The sequence below is a fragment of the Heloderma suspectum genome, chromosome 14 (genome assembly GCF_057233095.1).
Source record: "Heloderma suspectum isolate Gila_16-S chromosome 14, 16-S_ref, whole genome shotgun sequence".
Lineage (NCBI taxonomy): Eukaryota > Metazoa > Chordata > Lepidosauria > Squamata > Helodermatidae > Heloderma > Heloderma suspectum.
The window spans coordinates 7,632,372-7,653,862 of NC_139471.1; the positions used below are offsets into that span (position 1 = coordinate 7,632,372).

Genomic DNA, 21,491 nt, shown 5'->3' on the forward strand with positions numbered 1-21,491 from the left:
TCGAGGCTGTGAACGCGAGCTGGCCAGATGGGGAGAGGGGAGAGGAGAGACGAGCCCAGCCTATTTATATCTGGCATTCCAAAGGCAGGGAAGGGGCCAAAGAAAGGGAACACTTACTTCCTGCGGGGGTATATCAAATGATATAGTCCTCATGTCCACTTTGATAATGTTGTCTGTGCAGGGCAAGACAAAAAAGAGACCTGCAGGAAAAGAAATGGCAGACGTTAAATTCAGCTGCTCTGCAGAGACAAGAGAGGGGCAGGGAGGTATGTTGAAACTCTCAGCACTGCAGCAGTTGGGCCTTATTGCACCAGACAAGACTTGTGTCATGTTGCAAATGCAGGAGAGAAAAAGAGCGAGAAAGGGAGCCAGGAAAAGGAGGCAAGTGGGGAAAACCTCTGCACCTGGCCCTCCATCAGCTGAAGGGAGACAGCTGTCAACTTTTCAAGCAGCGCTTCTAGCTACGGCTTTGAACATCAGCTTGATTTTTTTTTTTATTCAATTTATAACCCACCCATTCACAAAATACTCTAGGCGGCCTACAAAGTTAAAAACAATTTAACAAGAAACCCAACAATAAAAATGATGCAGCACAGTAACAGTATATAACCATCAACAAGGAGGAATAAGAATTCTAAAAGGGGAAGGCCTGCCAGGATAAGAGAGCCTTTAATTCCTGCTTTAAAACATTCAAAGAGGTCAGCAGGCACATTTCAACCGGCAGGTCATTCCACAACTGAGGAGCGGCAAAGGAAAAGGTCCTTCCTCTCCGGCAGGCACCAGAGGGTAGCACTGGGAGAGGAGGTTTCAGACCCGTGGCCACTTAACTTGTGGGGTGCCACAGGGTTCCATCCTCTCCCCGATGCTACTTAACATCTATGTGAAGCCGCTGGGGGCTATCATCAGGAGGTCTGGGGTGCGGTGTCATCAATATGCGGATGACACGCAGCTCTACCTCTCGTTTAAATCTTCAGCAAGGTTGGCCGTAGAATCCCTGTCCAAATGTCTGGAGACGGTGAGTGGCTGGATGGGGAGGAATAGGCTGAAGCTGAACCCTGACAAGACCGAGGTACTTTTGGTGGGAGACAAGAGGAGGTTGGGGGATGTTGACCTGGTGTTGAATGGGGTACGGCTACCCTTGAAAGACCAGGTCTGCAGCCTGGGGGTCGTTTTGGACTCCCAGCTGTCCATGGAGGCTCAGGTGTCAGCTGTGAGCCGGACAGCACTGTATCAACTCCATCTGTTAAGGCAGCTGCGCCCCTTCCTTCCCGACCATCTGCTCCCATCGGTAGTACATGCCCTGGTCTCCTCTCGTTTAGACTACTGTAATGCGCTCTACGTGGGGTTACCCTTGAAGACGGTTCGGAAACTGCAGCTGGTACAGAACGCGGCAGCTTGCCTGATTAAAGGCAGCTGCCGGCGAGATCACATCACTCCAGTGCTGAAGGAGTTGCACTGGTTACCAGTTGTTTTCCGGGCCAAATTCAAGGTGTTGGTTTTGACCTTTAAAACCCTATATGGTTCCGGCCCAGCCTATCTTAAGGAGCGCCTCCAGCAACACCAGACAGGCCGCTTAACAAGATCAGCCTCGGATGGCCTTCTCTCTGTCCCATCAGCCAGGACAGCTAGACTGGTGGGGACGAGGGAGAGCGCCTTTTCTGTGGTGGCCCCCACTCTGTGGAACTCCCTCCCTAGGGAACTCTGTCATGCCCCCTCTTTAATGAGCTTCCGTAGTGCATTAAAAACGTGGTTGTTCAGGCAGGCATTTGGGGTGGGTTAGGGTATTTTAAAAAAAATTTATGGTAGAATTTTATTGTTTGAATTGTTTTATGGTATGTTGTACATCGCCCAGAGTGGCTGGGTGACCAGCCAGATGGGCGATTAATAAATTTAATAATAAATAATAAAATAAATAAAAAGGTCCTCTTGCGTGTGGCCACCAATCTCACATTAGGCAGCCGCAGCAGAGAGCCCTCAGAGGACCTTAGGTGGCGGACTGGGACGTAGGGGAGAAGGTGCTCCCTAAGGTACCTTGGGCCTAGACCATGTAAGGCCTGAAAAGTAAGAACCAACACTTTATATTTTGTCCGGAAACAAATTGGCAGCCAGCGTAAAAATTTTAAAACTGGTGTAATATGGTCTCCATGAGGTGTCCCAGAGACCAACCCGGCTGCCATATTTTGTACCAGTCGGAGTTTCCAAACTGGATATACAGGCAGCCACAAGTACAGCACGTTACAGAAATCCAGCAGAAATGAGTAGGTGATAAATGCTGATCTCTGTGCAGTGAAGAGGTTCGCCTGCTGATTTCTACCCACCAGGCTACTGTGAAAGGCACCAAAGCAGGTCAGGTCTTTTTTGGTCAGTTGGTAACTGACCTGCTAGAAAGGGTTCTGTGTTTTTGTGGAGACCAGCCCTCTAAAACGGTGTCCTATCCCACAGGGTCTATTTATGCAGTTAAGGGTGCAATCCTATGCATGTGTAGACAGAAAAAAGTCCTACAACTCCCATGCATAGGACTACACCCTAAACTGCCGTTAGCCACCCTGGTCCCTCATGACAGGGCAGGATACAATATTTGCACCCCCCCCCAATTTGATTGTCCAGCAAAAACACTCCACTCTATGCAGGTAAAGGTAAAGGTGTCCCCAACCAGTCGTGTCCGACTCTAGGGTGCGGTGCTCATCCCCGTTTCTAAGCCGAAGAGCCAGCGCTGTCCGAAGATGCTTCCGTGGTCATGTGGCCGGCATGACTGAACACCGAGGTGCATGGAACGCTGTTACCTTTCCCGCTGAAGCGGTACCTATTTATCTACTTGCAATTTCTTGCTTTCGAACTGCTAGGCTGGCAGGAGCTGGGACTGAAGACGGGAGCTCACTCCGTCACGCAGCACTCGGGTCTCGAACTGCTGTCCTGCTGACCTTCCGGTCTGCAGTTCAGCGTCTTAACCACTAAGCCACCGCGGCCCTTAACTCTATGCAGGACCACAATGTAAAGAACGCTCACCTGGCCCTTTCGCGCCTCCTTTGAGGATCCGCCCCAGCCGAAATATGATGGCTCGCTCATATTCTTTGACAATCTATGATGAAAAAGGAAGTCACAGATTGCTTTTCCAGCTGTGTGGGGGTTTTTTCTATCACACTTCGGCCTATTTTTGTGCTATTTTTGTGACATTCACATCTAGCACAGGCAGGATACAATACTGGTGGGGCGGGGTGGAGTGTGGGGGAGGAGAAGAGAAACTGGATGTTAAAAGGGGACTAATTTTAGAGCATGGGATATCGCAGCAATGCAAAAGGTCACAAATTTCATCAAGCTTAGGAGGAAGGAACAACGCTGCCCCTTTTCATAGAAACATGGGGAAATATTATAACATTCTTCTTTGTTGCAGCTGAACCTGAGGTCTCAAGCGGCCTCGGATGCAATTCTGGCTTTTCCACTTAAAAACAATAGGTAACTGGCAGTGGGAGGCTGGTGGCTCGTATGTCAGTGGGGCAGTGAATTTGCTCCGGTCAGAACCAGTCAGAACTCTAAAGCAGTGATCTCAAAGTGTTTAAAACCCTTTGCTTGCAAGCTCTTAATCACGTATCTATATCAGGGCCGGCCCTATCATGAGGCAGAGCGAGGCAGTTGCCTCAGGCAGCAACTTTTGGGTGTCATAAAAGGGCAGCAAATTGTTAGTTATCTACCTTGTTGTTCTTGTATTTCTACTTCCATAGAGGGGGAGAGGCGCTTATGGCCTTTTCTGCCACATGTACCAAAACAATTCAGCTAAATATGGGTACTATTGACTTGGGTGGGCGAGTAGCACCATTTGCTGCAAAGGCAGCAAACTATCTTGGGCCGGCCCTGACTGGTTCTGACTGAAGCCTGGAGTTGATTCACCGCCCCATTGACATCAAACCCACCAGCCTCCACCAGTAACAGATGACTGGAAGGGCCTTTCTCTGCCTCAGACCATGGAGAGTTGCTTCCGGTTGGGAGCTGACAACACTGGGCCAGATGGAGAAATGATCTGACTGGCTCTAAGGCAGCCTCCTACGTTTCCTCACCTGGCATGTGCTCTGCCACTGAACTATGGCCCATGCCAAGGAAGCCATTTAGATGAGGCTTGAAAAATAAGCCCACCGACATTACCAGCCTGCAAAAGTGTTTACTGGCCTGCTGGGAGCAGGCAGAGGAGGCCAGGATCTTGCACCCGCGTGCTGCATTTCCACACCGGCCACAAAGGAGAGGGCTTGGCAGGCTGCCTGGTTTCCATGCCAGGGCAGAGGAGGAGCAGAGCAATCCATCTCTCCTCTGTCAGTCCAGTCATTCGCCTGCATGCAGTTCCAGCAGGGGCCCACTGACAACAGCCCCTGGGACTCGCTTGTCTTCCTCCCCACTGCAACCTGCTTGTTCTCCTGGCTCTGGCCTGGACAGGGGTGGTAGTGAGAAGGTGGAGCAGGAGATGCCAGGGCCTCCTTTCTCACTGCCTATCAAGCAGGGGCGGCACAAGATGTCCCACCGAGACGGGAGGACGTATACTGCTGCCACTCCAGCAGCCTCTGCGGCAGCTCCTGTGCAGGCAGGCTCCGGGGCTTCGAGGAAGGACCGCTCTTGCGCCTCTCTGGAGAAGCCCCCTGTCCGCCTGATCCCTCATTTGGGGAGAGTCCCCCAAACAAGAGATCTGGGGGGTAGCCTTTCCAGAGAGGTGTGCCGGCCGCTTCATGCAGCTGACGCAGGTCTCCAGAGAGGCTGCTTGCCCATCCGGCCTCGTCTGGGCGGGCGGGCGGCCTTCCTAGAGTGCCCACCCACCTCATCTCTCAGTTTGCAAGAGGACTCTGAGTGAGAGATGGGCGGGGGCTGCTTCTCCAAGGAGCCCCTGCTCGCTGCTCTCCTGCTGTGGCATTTGTGAGGCTGGTGCAGCAGCAGTGCCTGCAGAGGTCCTGCCGGCAAGGAGGGGGGCACGATCCTCCGCCCCTCCCAATCCTGAGCAAGGGATTCTCCCTGCCTCACGAGAAGGCCAGCCCTGCGTGCGAGCGAGCGAGCACACGGTAGCGATGATGAGAAAGGGGGCGAGACGCCATAGCTGCTGGTGACCAAGGTGGTGAGAAGAAAGGCTCCTTGAAGGAGGGCACCCACAGAGGGTGTCTTGCCAAAGGGCCCTGCAAAACCTGGAGCTGGCACTGAGAATCCTATATGATAAATACTTTTTAAGAAACTTTTTTTTTTTTTAGCCGCCTTGGGTTCCTTGCAAGAGGAAAAAGGGTGGGATATAAATGCAATAAATAAACAAACAAACAAACTTTTTTTTTACCTTTATGCACAGCCAGATGGATAGGGGGAAAGTCACAACGACAAAGAAGAATGAAAAAATGACCAGGATCCATCCGCACACGCCCAGGCCACTAAAAGAGCCCTCTGGAAAGTGAGAAAGAAAAAAGGGCACATATTTTAGGAAGTTAAGTGCAAAGTTTTATTACTTTCATGTGCTTCTTATCAAAAATTCTGGTTGCAATCCTATTCGTCTGGCTTCTCCAACCGAGTGCCCTCTAGGTGTCTCAGATGACAACTCCCATCATCCATGATGGCTGGGGTGATAGGACTTGTAGTCCAGCACATCTGGAAGGCAACAGGTCAGAGAAGGCTGTTGTACTCACTTATCTGGGAGTAAGCATCAGTGAACTCAGCAGGACTTACTCCTGAGGAGACATCTACAGGACTGCTTCTTACCCTCCACTTGGTCTCCATTATCACCATATATACCCAGAGCAATCTCAATTCTACCAGGGCCGATCCTTATGTGGTCAAAATGGCGCAACACACACACAAGAGGGAGATATCAGCAAACTCGGGGCAGTCCCAAGATTTGCAGAATGCCAAGAACCTTCAGGGAAAAGAAATGCAGGGGGACAAAAAAGCAGCCTCTCGTGGAGAACTGAGCATGCAGAATGCTGACTGATTTGGTGGTGGGGGGGATGAAAATCCAGGTGAGGGAGGAATGGAAAGATGTCAACAGAGTTTCCCAGGATGCCAATTTCTGCCCTCAGTACCAATTTCTGCACAGAACTGTAGAATACACGCAGGCATGAAGAAGCGCATACAAGTTTGAATTGAAGCCGTTCAGCAAACCTCGAGCAGTTGCACAGTCAGGGCATTCAGAACAGAATCCAAACGGCCATAAGGAGCTCTTCATATATTTAAACCTTTCAACTGAGAGAAGCCATTGGGTCTGTAACACACACACAGACACACACACATAAGGCAAACCTGTGGGTCAGGAGCGATGCGCCTTATTGGCAGCATGTTCAGGACAAACCGAGAGAAAAGTATTTCTTCACATGCTAACATAGAATTTGTTACCAAAAGATCTGGCAGTGGTCTTTAGCCTTAGGGTCAGAGAAATCTGGAGGAGGAAGAGGAGGAGGTCAGTAGTCAGGATAGCTTAATGGACCTTGAACTTCAAAAGCTGTTGCCCTCCTGATACTGCCAGGCAAACAATAGAGGAAAGCCCTTGCTTTTCTGGCTGACCACAGCTGGGAACAGAATACTAGACTGGAGAGTCCCAACACTGTATTCTACAAAGAGAAGGGAGAAAGGAACAGGGGAGAAAAAAAGAATAGGAAAGAGATGAGGAGAAACACAGACATATACTTTTTTTAAAGTGTGAAAAGCTGAGCCCAGGTTATAGGTTTGGGGGTCAGGTTTGAGGAGTAAAGGACACTAACACACTGATTGCAGAGATTTTGGTGTTAGGAGTGTAGAAAACGGCCTTAGCCTAGAGGCTTCTCCACATGGAGCTTTTATCCTGCTATTGAGATTGGGTATGTCGTCACCCTCCAGGGCGTCTCCTGCACTAAATGACCTTTATTCCATTTTTTAAAAGATTGGAGATAATGAGCTATCAAATTACAGCACTTGAGTTCCCTTGTGAAAAGAGGAAAACCCACAATAAGAAGAGCTAGACCACAGCGCCATCTAGCAGCTGTATAATGAAACAGATCGAAGACTCAGGGGAGAAGGAGGGGCGAAAGGTAGCATGTGTAAAGGGAGTCCATTGTGATCCTGCAATTAAAACGGAAGCAGAAAGCCCTGTTTTAAATGCGGGATTTTAGGCTGGTATAGAGATGCTCCAGATCAGGCTGTTTGTCCTACTCTGACTGGCAGAGAGTCTCCAGGGTCTGAGGCAAAAACCCAAGGTCTTTCCCATCACCTGATACCAAATACTGGAGGTGCCAGGGACTGAACCAGGTTTCTGCATGGTCACCATGACTCTGTCAATAATGGAAGGTTGAGTTTGCTCGTTGTTCTTCCACCTTCCAAAGCCTAGATCCATTCTTTCTTCAGTTTACTTTCTTTATTTTAGGGGTGTGTGTGCATGTCTGAGAGAGAGAGACAGAGAGAGAGAGAGAGAGAGAGAGAACCAAACAACCCCCCACACCCCAAAACCAAACAGAACCACCTTCATATTTTGAATGGTCACATGCAAGAAAGCATAAGATCAGCTTGAAGCTTATGGAAAGAGAAATGTTAATTGATCGTAATTGTTCTTTATCATTATCCCCTTCCAGAAGAAGGAAAATGTCTTCTACCAGCCAAGAGTTCATATTCAGGAATGTACACAGAGCTCTCAGGGGTGTCCCAAGAGCCACTGCCACAATTGTTCCTGGACTTGCATTTATCTATGGGAATCAAGAAAACAGAAAACAAAATGTAGCTGGGTGTATCCATCTTCTACTGCAGCTACACTTCTCCTAGAGAACACACACTGTATGAGATTGCACACAAGAATATGTTTGTCCTGCAGTGTCTCCAGGACTTCTATGGGATAGGGGAGAATAGTTATCTGCTATTGGCAGGCCAGTTCTCATTTCTAAGCCCAATGCTTAACCATGGTTTGTTTTCCTTAACCATGGTTAAGTGTTGCATCAGAATACATAAACCATGGTTTAAGGACTAACCAGGAACCAAAAGCAGGATTTGGTGGGCTTTCAAACCACAGTTAAGCATGATGCCTGTACCAAGCACACCATAGTTAAGACAGTTCTTCTCCACTTACAAGGTAACAGGGATATTTCACTGGTATCTCCAGATGGACACCCTTTGGGGGCTGGGCTTCGTTCAGTAAGTTAAACCATGGTTTCAGTGAACCTGTAGGATCTTAACTAGGGTTAATGCAGTTGATCATGGTTTGATCATGGTTAGGGCTTGCCACAGGTAAGTGTTATGTCTTCACCAGGTCTAACAAGCGTATACTTGTCAGAAGTGGAAGCCAAGCCCAGCAACACTTACAAGGAGCTGACTCATACCTAAAGTTGTATCTGAGCAATCCATACTGTCAATTGCACATTTACTCTTATAATTTGCACAACAGTTTGTGCATTTTATGAAGCTGGTGTGGACGATAGATTTATGTTGATTGTTGTATGCTGAACTGATAATTATATGCTTATTTTTTTAATTTTTGAAATTATGTTTAGGGTCACATAATAAATGGTTATCTGCATTTGTTATTTATAAAATGGTCTAATATGTGCTAGGCACTGTACAAAAATAATGTTTAAAACCAGTGGAGGCTGGTGGCTCCAATGTCAGTGGGGCAATGCATCCACTCTAGATTTCAGTCAGAACCAGTCAGAACTCTAAAGCAGATATCCAAAGTGTGGAGCACCTTCGCTAGCTCCTTTAGAGTTCTGACTGGTCCTAACTGAAACCCGGAGTGGATTCACTGTCCCACTGACATTGGAGCCACCAGCCTCCACTGTTCAAAACCCTTTGTTTGCAAACTCTCAATTGTATATATATCAGGGCCAGCCCTACCATGAGGCAGAGTGAGGTGGTCACCTCAGGCAGCACATTTTGGGTGTCATAAAAGGGCAGCAAACTATTAGTTATTTACCTCGTTGTTCTTGTATTACTACTGGAAGGGAGGAGGTGCTTATAGCCTTTTCTGCCACATGCACCAAAATAATTCAGCTAAATATGGGAACTATGCACCTTGACTTGGGTGGGCAGCACCAATTGCTGCTGTGCCTCAGGCAGCAAAATATCTTGGCTACCCTGATATATAAGATACCTAGTTGTAGAGCCAGGAGCTTTGTAAGGCTGGAAGGGAGAACAAAGTATCAGCCATGCAGTTCCCCTAGCTCTCTGCCCCAAGAACAGTGGAGATATGCCTGGAGGAAGTTTTTACTACAGATTACGATTACAAGGCTGAACTGGAATTTTATCATGCCAAGTTTGTTGCAGATCATTTGTTTCACGCCAAGAGGAAAGCGTGGAAACGCTGCAAATTAATCTAATTTTGCTGCTGTTTTATTTCGTATTGGCAGTGGTGCTGGTAACGGGAAGCAGTGTTTTAAGGAGTGATATAGTCTAATGTACGGGAGGAAAAAAGCTACCGCTTTGCAAAGAGCGGGTCTCTTTAATCAGACAGAACTGAGCTGCTTATAGAATATTAACTGCAGAGGTCGCAAGTCCAAGCAGACATCACTAATTGCCAAGGCCTGGCATGCTAAGGTCTGATATAATAGATACTTCAGCTATAGAGTGTAAAAAGATAAGAACAACGGTGACCCTGATTTAATTGACGTTAAACTGACAGTAACCTTGTTGACTTCAACAAGACTACAGACTTTCTCTCCAAGATTTACCACACTGAAAAAGAAGGGATCAGGCAAGGGACGTGAGAACTCCAGCCCTTGTAAACTATAACATGACACATACAAATCTTACAATGGGGCAGAACATGTTTAGCATCAGAGGGAAAATAAGCTATCCTCTAAGTATATCCAAGCAGTGGTAAGAACTTGTCTGGAATATTTGTGTCTGTTTTCCATCACCCATGTTCAAGAAGAATTATCTGAAAACGTACTGAATGCAAAGGATGACGAGAAATACAAAAAAAAAAAAAGTGAACCTATGTTTAGAGCAGAGAGTTTAACCCTTTTAGCTCAGGAAAAATAAAATGCAAATAGGCTGACAGGGGATCTGGTAATTTATACATAACACTTCCTGCTGCTAATTGTCCATAAACAAAGTTCAGGTTAGGAGTCAAAAATGTGCATTATTAGGGCCAGTTTAGATACATTCTGTAGAAATCAAGCAGCACCCATTTTCCTAAAATGTACCATTTCAGCCTGTGCAATCGCTTGTTTGAAGGATACCCCATGCGAAAGAAAAACTCCCCGCACACAGATAATTAGCACATCAAAGAGAAAGCTCCAGTTCAGCTTTCTCCCTGACATGACCCCTTTTTTATATGAAGGACGTTGTGGGACCCCCTGCCACCACCACTGGTGAACATTCAGACATGTGGCCCCTCTCCCAACCTACTGCCTGAAGTGGTAAAGTCCAAGAAACCCTGTACCCCTAGATTTCTGCTGGATGCATATCAACTGGCCCTTAGCAGTGTAAAATGCCAGGGCAACCCTTTGGGGATGCTGTAAAACCAAACAGCATCAGTGAGTTCATGACAACACTAAATAAATGGATGAGGAGACCGGGGGTGCTTCCAGATGGACAGTGCCTAGCGCTACCAACCAACCCAGAGGCATCGTCTTCCTTAACGGATTTTTTGTGGTGGTGGTGGGGAAATGATGGAACTTCCTTCTTTCTCTCTGCCCTGCCGCTCAGCGCTAACTGCCACAGCGCTGCCAGCAAACTTGTAGGTGGTTGAAGTCTAAAGTCTTGGAATGATACCTTGGCATAATGCCTAGAGACACAGAGGATCAGGGCTGATAGATACAAAATGCGAGAGGAGATCTGTATGTTCACAGGACTGAGAAAGCGTGAACAGAGGAGGGAGCGCGGCTTTCTAGCCCTCGATTTATCATCCTCAATTAGACCCCCAACCCAGCAGTTCTACCAGTGAAGAAGGCTGGTGGCCCTGATGTCAATAGGCTCTGGGTTTCAGTCAGAACTCTAAAGGAGCTGTCCAAAGTGTGAAGCTCCATAATAATAATTATTATTATTGCTGTTGTTATTATTATTATTTACATTTCTATACTGCCCCATAGCCAAAGCTCTCTGGGCGGTTTACAAAAGTTAAAAATATCACAAATACAATAAGCAAAATTTAAAAACATAAACACAGAGACCGTATACATAGAGACAACATATATCTAAAAACAACTTTGAGCAATCAGCCAAACCATAAAACAAATCCAGGATCAGTTTAAAACATATCACATGCTGCCAAATGCCTGGGAAAAGAGAAAAGTCTTGACTTGGTGCCGAAAAGATAACAACGTTGGCACCAGGTGAGCCTCATCGGGGAGATCATTCCACAATTAGGGGGCCTCCACAGAGAAGGCCCTCTCCCTTGTTGATGTCTTCCGAGCTTCCCTCAGAGTAGGCACACAGAGGAGGACCTTAGATGTTGAGTGTAGTGTACGGGTAGGATTGAGCCAGGAGGGGTGCTCCATCAGGAATTGCAGTCTCTTTAGAGTTCTGACTGGTTCTGACTGAAACCTCGAGTGGATTCACTGCCCCACTGACATCAGAGCCACCAGCGTCCACAGCTCTCCCCACCCACCAAAAAGTCTGGGGTGTCCCAGGCTAAAGGGGCACCCGAGACAGATCCAGTAGGTGCTCTTGGGACCCTAAGCCTGCTCAACCTTTGTGAGTGCCACCCTATATCAGGGTTGGGTAACTTGTGGCCCTCAAGATGTTTTGGCCTACACCTCCCATCAGCAAAGTAAATGGTAAGGAATCATGGGAGTTGTAGGCCAAAACATCTGGAAGACCCCAAGTTACCCATCCCTGCTGTACACCAATCAAAAAATCCCTGTCTGTAGAAAAACTACAGAGAAGGAGAGGCCCATTAATAGCTGTGTAGATGGCTGCACATGCTGAAATTCCCTCCTACGCAACCATTTGAGTTGCAGCAGCCCCATCGTCTTCTGCATTCAACCACCCCAAGTGCGACGTGGCAAGAAGAGCCAAGCACAAACAGAAACAAAACGTTGCATACAGTTTTGAAGGTATGATGGTTACAGGAAGGTCAAGATAGGAAGCACATGCAAAATATAGCAAATGTTCCTTCATGAGCTTCCTGCAATTTTAGCTTCCCCAAAATTGTATGCAAGTTTCAGGGATGGGGTTATTACTGTTTTCAATACCATAAGCAAAATAGAATAAAGATATAGTCGTGGCGGGAGGGCAGGGAGAAGGACAGCTGTCAAGATGCTATGACAGCAAATTCAGTTTCTGAAGTCGGGAAACTGTTGCAATATTCTTAAGAGCCTGCAAGAGTGTCAAGGAAAACTAAAACTAGGGTGGGTGGGTAAAAAAAACCAGGTCCTTTAATAGTTGTGTAGAAACTATTAGTTCAGTAGGGACAGCTTGTCATGCATGGAAACCAAGCCAAGATACCTGAGAGAGTGCTTTTCCCTTACCAACCTGCCCAGTCACTGAGGTCATCAGAGGACATGCTCTTGGTAGTTCCACATGGACCTATGGCCTGATAAGAGTCCACCAGGAGAACAGCCTTCAGTGTGGTGGCCCCCTTTCTTTGGAACTCCCTGCCCCTGGAGGTCAGGCAGGCACCAACACTGGGTTGTTTCTGGTGCCTCCTGAAAACACCACTGTTCCAGGAGGCATTCCTTAACTGACCAGCCATGGTTTTATTGGCATTCTGTTTTTAAAAAGCACGATTTTAATATAGAGTTTTAATCTTTTTATCCTTTTACTATTTTACCTTTTATGTTCACCACTCCAAAATATATTTTAGATACGGAGCGCTATAGAGATATTGTAAATAAATAAATAAATCATGTTGACAACTGATCTCACGCCTTCCATTCACACACCCTAGAGGCAGTTGGGTACAAAGACCCAGGGAGGAGAAGTGAGCAACCATCAACACTTGTCACCAATACCTTCCAGTGCTTTTGTGGGGGTGGGGGGAGGTGTCGCCAACCCCATTCTCCAACAGATTGTCAGTTAAATTAGGCCAAGGAGGCTACCTTGCTCTCCTCCCCTGCCCCCCAAGCATACTTGATCCCTAACCTTTGCAGACAGGCCTACATCTAGCACACTGATCCAGCTGCAGAGAGTGTCAGTTGCGTTCATGTGCTACACATGGGCCAATGTCAAGGTTTGGGAGGGGTAGGCAGAGGCGGATGCTCCCCACATCAATATTTTTCTACAAGCCTTGTGCATAGCCTTCCCAAGCATACACTTGTGAACACCACACTGCATCTTAAAGGCATCCAGAGATGAGCAATAGACACAAGAATCAAAGTGAGCCGTGCTGGTCCGTAAGAAAAAATTCATCATCAGGCAATACCTTTATCAGGTATTATACCTTTAAATACCAACCAAATGCGCACAAAATTGCGGGCAGGCTTTTGAGATCTCCAGATCGCTTCATTAGGCATAAGGGGTTGAGACCGCAGCAACGGGGTCTGTTAAGGCAACGGCTACCACCTTTCTTCCTCCACATTGGAAGGATGTAATGATCTCATACACTTAAGCAAGAGCCTTATCGACTTGCTTGTTCATGTGACTCACTGCTGATCGAGGATCCTAATATACAGACATACCTGGGAGTGGGACCTACTTGAGTAGAAAGCCTTTAATTATCTCGTGGGTTTTTCTCCCTTCTGACAGCTGCACAGCACTGCAAACTTTGCAAGCAGTGCTCGGAGAAAAAAGCCTTTCCAAGTCTTTTCAAGATTGCAACTCCCATCATCCACCACCATTCGCTATGCTGGCTAGGGCTGATGAGAAATGCAATCCATCAATATCTGGACCTCTACCATGAACACAATGCAAATAAATATCTCTGAACTGAAATTTAGTTGTATCCAAATCACACATGCCATCAATCCATCCTATAGCCATTCATTTCCTCAAAACATTATTTATTATTTATTTTTTATTATTAAATTTATTACTCGCCCATCTGGCTGGTCACCCAGCCACTCTGGGCAATGTACAGTGTATAATGAAACAGTTTAAAACAATAAAATTCTACAATAAAAACGTTTTCTAAAATACCCTAACTCACCCCAAATGCCTGCCTGAACAACCACGTTTTTAATGCATGGCAGGAGCTCATTAAAGAGAGAGCATGGCGGAGTTCCCTAGGGAGGGAGTTCCACAGAGTGGGAGCCACCACAGAGAAGGCCCTCTCCCTCGTCCCCACCAGTCTAGCTGTCCTGGCTGATGGGACAGAGAAGGCCATCCGAGGCTGATCTTGTTAAGCGGCCTGTCTGGTGTTGCTGGAGGCGCTCCTTAAGATAGGCTGGGCCGGAACCGCATAGGGTTTTAAAGGTCAAAACCAACACCTTGAATTTGGCCTGGAAAACAACTGGTAACCAGTGCAACTGGAGAAATTTGTTAATAACTGTTTTGATCTTTAATTTTGTTTTGAAGTTTTGATATTTAATCCAGCAGGTGGCCACTGAAAGACTTGGATGATTGCTAATAGCAGTGACGCTTAGCAGAGTCAACAAATTAGTCCCTAGATGCACTTTCCCCCCCTCTTGGCATTCACCACTAGAAATCCTCCAAGGGGTTTACTTTTTGTTGAGACTTCACTTAAATATCTTGGGTGTTGAGCTTTGCTTCTGTAAGGATTCACCTATATAGTTTTCAGTGCAAAGTTAAGCTGTGGAGGGGGAAAGGCACAGGCAGCCAGCATTTTTTGCAGCGCAAAGGCAGAAAACAGGATGTTGAATAAATATAGCCTCTGAAACATCTTCTTGATCTTGAGTTAAGTTTCTAGTCCTTAAGGTGGTATGGAAATAACTCCCGCCATAAACTTAAAAGACCAAATGCAGGGCAGAAGGAAGAGAGTGAAATTCCAGTCACTCGAAACAACCCGCGGACTCCAGACCAGCCTTGCTATAGGCATTACCACATCGAAATGAGTGGCGCCCCGCGCCATTCTGAAGACACACACCCCTCCAACCCACTCCTAACCCTCCTGCCAAGAGAAGGCCGTGAGCCCCTCACTGCACCGCCACAGCGTCTCAATACACACACCCCTTCCAGAGGAAACCAGAGCTATCCCTTCCTACTGGTCGCCATGGCTCAGTGACGAGGTAGAACGCTTTGCACATCCTCAGAGACACCCTTATTGTCCCCTCCGCCTCACCCTAGACAGCGGTTTCCAAGCTTCAGCCATAACTCGCGGCGCGCCCTCCCCGCAAACACCTTCAACCGCAAGATCCAGCGAGCGTCCCCCAGCCAGACCAACAGCTTCGGGCGCTCTGAGGCTCGCTCCGTGCATGCTCAGAGGTACAGCGGCTTTAAAACTAGGCGCCAGGGAACACAGGGTCGGGGGCGCACGCCGTGGCGCAGGCGAACTCCTGCGCTGGGGGGAGCGGGCGGGGCGGTCCAGGACCCGGCTCCAGGCGAATTCTGCGGCGGCGAGGGGGGGGGAGGCACTCTGCCCTCGCTCAGAGGCGCGCCTGTGCTGTATTCGCGCGCCGGATTCCGGGGCTCGAGCCAAGGGAGGGGGCGACGTCTCCCCCTACGGTCCCTCGCCCGGGCAGGCGGAGGCGGCTCGGCTCGGCTCGGCTCGGCTCGGCTCGGCCCGGCTTCTCCGCCTCCCCGCCCCGCCGCTCGGCCCACCTCCGATCTTGACGGCGTCCCGCTGCCCGCGGGCGCCTTTCTGCGCGTCTTCCATGGCCCCCACCGACGCCGCCAGCTCCGGAGCCGCTCCGGCGTCCGCGCGATCCGCCGCAAGGCAACTGCGGCGCGCGCGGCTCCGGCTCCCGGCTCGGCTCCGGGGGCCGGCCGGCCGGCCCGCCTCCCCCGCGCCCGGCCCGCCCGCGGGCGCCGCCCCCGCGCCTCTCCCGGCCCGCCGCGCGGAGGGGAGAGGGCGGAGGCGCGGCTCGGCTGGGCTCCCGGGCGCGCGTGCACGCGAGGAAGGGCTCCGAGGAGCTCCGCGGGACTTACTCCCGAGCAGGCATGCCCGGGCGGGAGGGCTGCGTCCCTGCGTGCTTGCACGTGAGTAAGGGATCCCCCGAACGCCGTGGGACGCTCCTGGAAGGAAGGCACGTCTCTGCGCGGTCGCGCTCCTGCGTGGTGACACACAAATAAGGGATCCGTTAGAACTCAGTAGGACTTGCTTCCGAGCAGGCATGCCTGGCTTTTGGCAGGAGAAGGACGCCTCTGAATCCAAGCCGATATTTGTATGAACGGCCACGTATAAGGCCATCCATGTACATCAGGAGTGGGGAGCCCGTTTTCACCGGTGGCCGTACTCCCCCACGGCTAACCTTGTGGCACGGGGGGTGCAAAAGGGGGCAGGGGGAAAGCGACATACGGCCCCCATACAAACCCACTGGGGAGATAAGAACGTTTTTGTTCGTGTAGAAACCACGAGTGGGTTGATGTTGGAGGAGAAAGCAAAGGCAAGTGGTGTTCATCTTTCTGGCAGCGATGCCACACTCTGCCTTCTGCAGTGCTCCATTTCTCCTTAGGAAATCCCCAGGCGTCCATTTCCTGGCAGGAACCATTAGGACAGAAGATTTTGCAGGACAGGGCGTGGCTCCCTGGGCATAGAAACGGGCATCAGGGTGGAAAGATGGGGCTGCAGGGTGGACGAGCTACCTTCTGATTTATGTAACAGGGCCATAAACATGTATGGTGCTTTACAGGGCCATATACATCAGCAGGCCTGGCCCAAGTCATTTTGCTTCCTCAGCCGAGGCAGCAAAACATGCCCACGCCTGGCCAGAAAATGAGGAACTGCATCACCCCCAAAGAGTGCATTTCGCAGAACACGTGCATATGCTACTTTCTATGTGTAGAGGTGTAAATGGAGAAATCAGGCTCATTAAAGTAGAAACACAATGCATCTCGCCATAATGGGGAAGGAAGGCTGTGCCCAGGTAAGCTGCGTGCCTGCTGCTCTGCGTGCTGTCTAGGTGCTGCTACCTGCGGATAGAAACTCCGCAGCCCCTACTGCTCTTCCTTTCAGGGGTTCTTTATCCTGAAACTGGACTTGGGCTGGACAGCCCTTCAAAGAGAGGATGCCGTCAAATGTCCTCTCCACCCCAGTCAAGGTGCATAGTACACAAGGTCAGCCAAATTATTTTGGCAGTGAAGCAGAAAACCCCAAATAGCAGTCACCCCCGCTTGGATTTTGAATCAGTTGCAGGTGAAACGAACCCAGCAGGTGAGGCTTCAGCAGCAGACAGTGCGAGGTCTTCTTGGGCAGTGAATGAGAAGAGGGACGCTACAGGGGTGATGGTGGAAGGCATGCCGTTTAAAAACTGGCCATTCTGGTAACATTTACCTGTGGGGCTGGCTCAAGAGATTCTCCTGTGGGAAGTGAAGATGCCCCCCCCCCACACGCACACACCCCTCACGTATAACAGCTGAAACCTACTTCAATATTAGGTTTTGTCGGTGGCTTAGTGGTTAAGATGCTGAAGTGCAGACCGGAAGGTCGGCAGGACAGCAGTTCGAGACCCGAGTGCCGGGTGACGGAGTGAGCTCCCGTCTTCAGTCCCAGCTCCTGCCAACCTAGCAGTTCGAAAGCAAGAAATTGCAAGTAGATAAATAGGTACCGCCTCGGCGGGAAAGGTGACAGCGTTCCATGCACCTCGGTGTTCAGTCATGCCGGCCACATGAGCACGGAAGCATCTTTGGACAGCGCTGGCTCTTCGGCTTAGAAACAGGGATGAGCACCGCACCCTAGAGTCGGACACGACTGGTTGGGGACACCTTTACCTTTTACCTTTTTTATTAAAACCTAATATTAGAGAGCCAGCGTGGTGTAGTGGCAAGAGTGACGGACTGGGAGCTGGGAGATCAGCCATGGAAGCTCACTGGGTGACTTTGGGCCAGTCACAGACTTTCAGCCCACCCTACCTCACAGGGTTGTTGTTGTGAGGATAAAACGGAGTGTAGGAGGACGATGTATGCCGGCTTGGGTTCCTTGCAAGAGGAAAAAAGGCGGGATATAAATGCAATAAATACATAAATATTGGTGACAGACCCCCCCCCCCAGCGCATAATTTTTGGGGACCCAGTACACATTTGTAACACAGGGCCTTTCTCACACACTCCTACAATCTCATGAGTCAAGAAAGAAAGGAATTCTAATCCCGAAACTATATTTTTCCTGTATTTCTGAAATTACACCATGGCCCCTGCTGGGCTTTTTCAGCCATGCATGTGTGCACGTAGTAGTCATTTACTGACATATATTTTGGGCCTGTCAATCCCAGCACCAGTAGTGTCTCCCACTGTCTCTGGGAACTAACCTAGCTACCCCTCTGGAAGTGGTTACAACGGATGGTACCGAATTTAGCCAGTTGGAGTGATAGACCTGCCAACTGAGAATTGCACTTCGTGTATCTGAGGAAGTGGAGTCTCGCCCACAGGACATGGTGCCATAATAAACGCCTTCGTCTTTAAGGTGCCGCGTGGCTCTTTGTTGCTTTTGCTGCAACACAGCAAACCGCAAGTCCTGCTTCCGCTGCACAGGCAGCACATCTGTTCTGCCGAGGCAGAGGGTCTTTAGGAGGTGAATGAGGCAATAATCACGCCATTAGAGGGAGAGGCAAGATATTAGCAGCAGAGAAACGCATGGACAGGAACAGGCAGCTACCAAGAGCTTGTGGCCTTTCAGTTACGGGGAACCCTGCTGCAGTAATAGACATGCTGCGTAGCTGTGGCGCATGTCGTGATCCTTGCCCACAGAGACGTTTGTCATTATGAGCTCCCTTGGGGCTTTTTATATTGTATTTCTCCCACAGGTCCAATCCATTCTGCCAACTCATGCTGACATCACGAATTAGCTATCAACCACACCTGTGATTAGACTACATTCTAACAGATCTGGCAGACTATCAAGTGAATACATAGTTTCAGTGTTATATATATTAATGTCAGGGTGGACACTGAGCCCATAGAATCCCAGAGTAGTTCTGATTCGGAGGAAGAGCAGTCGCTCCTGGGAGAGGAGCGTGCCCCTTTTTCCCAGGGCCCGCAGCTGACAGAGATTCCTCCCACCAACATTCCTAGATTAGAAAGCAGTCCAGGGAGTGACCCAGCACAGATAGCAGACTGGGTGGATGCGCGGCGCAGACGCAGAGAGCGGCGCCAAATGGAGGGTGCGGAAAGGAGGCGTAGCGCCCGGTTGGCGCTCAAAGAACGGTTGCGCCCAGAGGATCCAAGGGAAAAGGGGAGGGATTCTCCCTAGTCCTTATATTCAGGGGTCTGCCAGTAATTGCCTTTCAAACGGGGACCATCTGTTCCAACTTAGGGCATAGGGATGCTGCTGCTCAGATCTAGTTGCTACCTGTAGAGTTGTAAGTTGCAAAAGAAGAATAAAGCTTTGAAAAGAATCCCTTTGTCTGCGTCTGGACTTGGCTACTGGATTAGACTGAAAGAGCCCTCCAAGGAGCCCTTGACAATTAATCAGGAGTGACCTGTTGTTACATACAACTGGTTTCCCTGTTTAGTTCATCTGTTAACGCCTGGCAATCTTGCCTTGAGCATCTGCCCTAAACTCTCCCCTTAGGACTCAGGAGAAAGTTCAGGCACAGAGGATGAAAGGGGAGGCTCAGGCATGGAGATCTGGACATGCAGGAACCAGTGGCATACACCACTGTCACCTTCCTCGTGATCACAGTAGTCTTCCGGAATGGGTCTTACAACATCTCTCTGTCCTAGAGTATGGCCTGGACCAGCAACCTGCTGTTCAGAACGTTGCTTGGCTGCCCCCCTGCCTGCTCACTCCGTGAGGGTCCTTTCCCAATGGCGCTATTTGGGACGCATTGCGAGAAGGCAGCTAGGCCGGCTGTCTGGCCAGCCACAAGCCAGCATCGCCACCGCCAGGGTGCCAGCTCAGGAGGATGGGAGCAGCTGGGGAGGGGGAAGCTCAGGCAGAATGATGGGGCTGCCAGGACTCTCTGCCCACCAGCATCTGCTGCCTGAAGTGGCCCCCACTTTTTGCCCAATGGTAGAGTCAGCCCAGTTTACCTGTACCAGTCAAAGTGGGCTTTGAAATGCAGTCGTAATTCTGAGTAACACATTCCTTTTTCCCATGTTGCAAAAGTGAGATAGAAACAAAACCACCTTTGCCACGTGACATCAATTTACGGGCCGAACATGGTGCAAAGAAGGATGTATACCCCTCTCCTTGTTGTGCCTTTCACACTTCCCCTTCTCCTATTTGCTTTTCCTGAAATGGGGCGGAAAAAAACTTGTCATGGTGAAGTCTGATGTTGACTACAAGATTAGAGTGTTTCGCTTTATGTTAATCTGGTTTTGGTGCAAAGTTATTTACATGAATACATGGGAGTGGAGGGAGAAGAAAACCTACCTTTATTTCTATGTATCCAACATATTTAGAGCCTTCTAAAATACACTGGTCCCAGCAGGGCTTCCAAAGAAAGAAGAACCAGTGTCTACAGCCAGGGTGGTTGCTGAAGAAGTGACTGGATATGAGCCTGCCATTTATAATCAGTTTGACTGTTGAACGACTGCATATCTGTACTTTGAATGGACTTGCTAACCATTTTTAATCTTCAGTTTTCAAAGGGAGAGAAATAAATTTGACTTTTGAGGTTTAGCATTTTGAAGCATGCGAATCCCAAAGGGAGACAGAGTACATACTCTTTCAAGATCTCTTTCGCTCTCTCTCCCACTGGGTCAAAGATGTGTAGAAAACAGTGGCTGGCATGGATTTCTAATTGCACAATGAGGTTAGCCAAAGCGAAACTGCATCCAGGTGGTAAACATAAGGTCATGACGGGTACATGTATTCTGGAAGTAGCTGCTTTGCTTACGTCTGCCTGAAGAATCTGTGCAGTGCCATTTCTTTATTGAATTTATTTCATTTTACTTGACTTGCATCATGGATCTCAGGCACTGACCAGATGTAAACCTGCTTCGTTTCAGCATGATGGCTGCATCTTATACTCTCAGACCATGAATTGGGCACTTCTAAACCAAGAGGTGTACGCCAGTTGTTGGGAATATTGCAACCTTGTCTGCAAATTACTGGAAGGGGGCAGTGTTGCAGTTAGTTCATAGGAATTTTGACCACAGCTAGCCTTAGGAACTCTATAGCCTACAGCGTGGTTTCCTGTGATTTCTTCCTTTTGCTCCCCCCCTTCCCCCCACCCCCGCTCTCTCTCTCTGATTTCCACCATTGCTAGGAGCACATGTATTTGCTCTCCTGCTGGGGTAATGGAACACAAAATGGACTGAACAAACTCTTTTTGAAATTCTACACTGTACCTGCATTGTATATGCAAGAATATTTGTGAGTAAAGGGTTTTCTTTCTTTCACTGAAGAAGAGTGTGGTCTCCTTTATTGTGCTAAGATAGCCTGTGAGCATGTGGGACTAGTAAATGTTCGTTCTGTTCTGCCTTTTGTTTTTTCTCTGCTAATTGCCTTTCTGACAGGAGGCATCATTACTGAATAATCCCATCACCAGGGAGTTAAGGGGAAGGGGTGTTCCAGCTGGATGGCTCTCAACTTCCAGAGTTAGACATTCCTCTTCCCTACCACATAGCAAAGCCACACCTGA

At 48.9% G+C, this 21,491-nt stretch overlaps 1 protein-coding gene across 2 annotated transcripts in view; it reads right to left on the bottom strand.

Moving 5' to 3' along the window:
• LOC146335655 (stomatin) overlaps positions 1–16,186 on the bottom strand; it is a 38,320-nt gene extending 22,134 nt beyond the window's left edge. Inside the window, exons 1-4 of one of the 2 annotated variants that reach the window (XM_084821058.1) lie at positions 15,895–16,186; positions 5,300–5,403; positions 3,007–3,079; positions 118–200 (exon numbers count right to left, since the gene is read on the bottom strand). In XM_084821058.1, the coding sequence (XP_084677184.1) occupies positions 118–200; positions 3,007–3,079; positions 5,300–5,403; positions 15,895–16,156 (522 nt within the window). In that variant the 5' untranslated portion in view covers positions 16,157–16,186. Of the gene's footprint in view, positions 1–117; positions 201–3,006; positions 3,080–5,299; positions 5,404–15,567; positions 15,680–15,894 lie in introns of those variants that run through there. The other variant, XM_084821059.1, reaches the window with a different exon arrangement.
• Between the last annotated feature and the right edge of the window lie 5,305 nt (positions 16,187–21,491).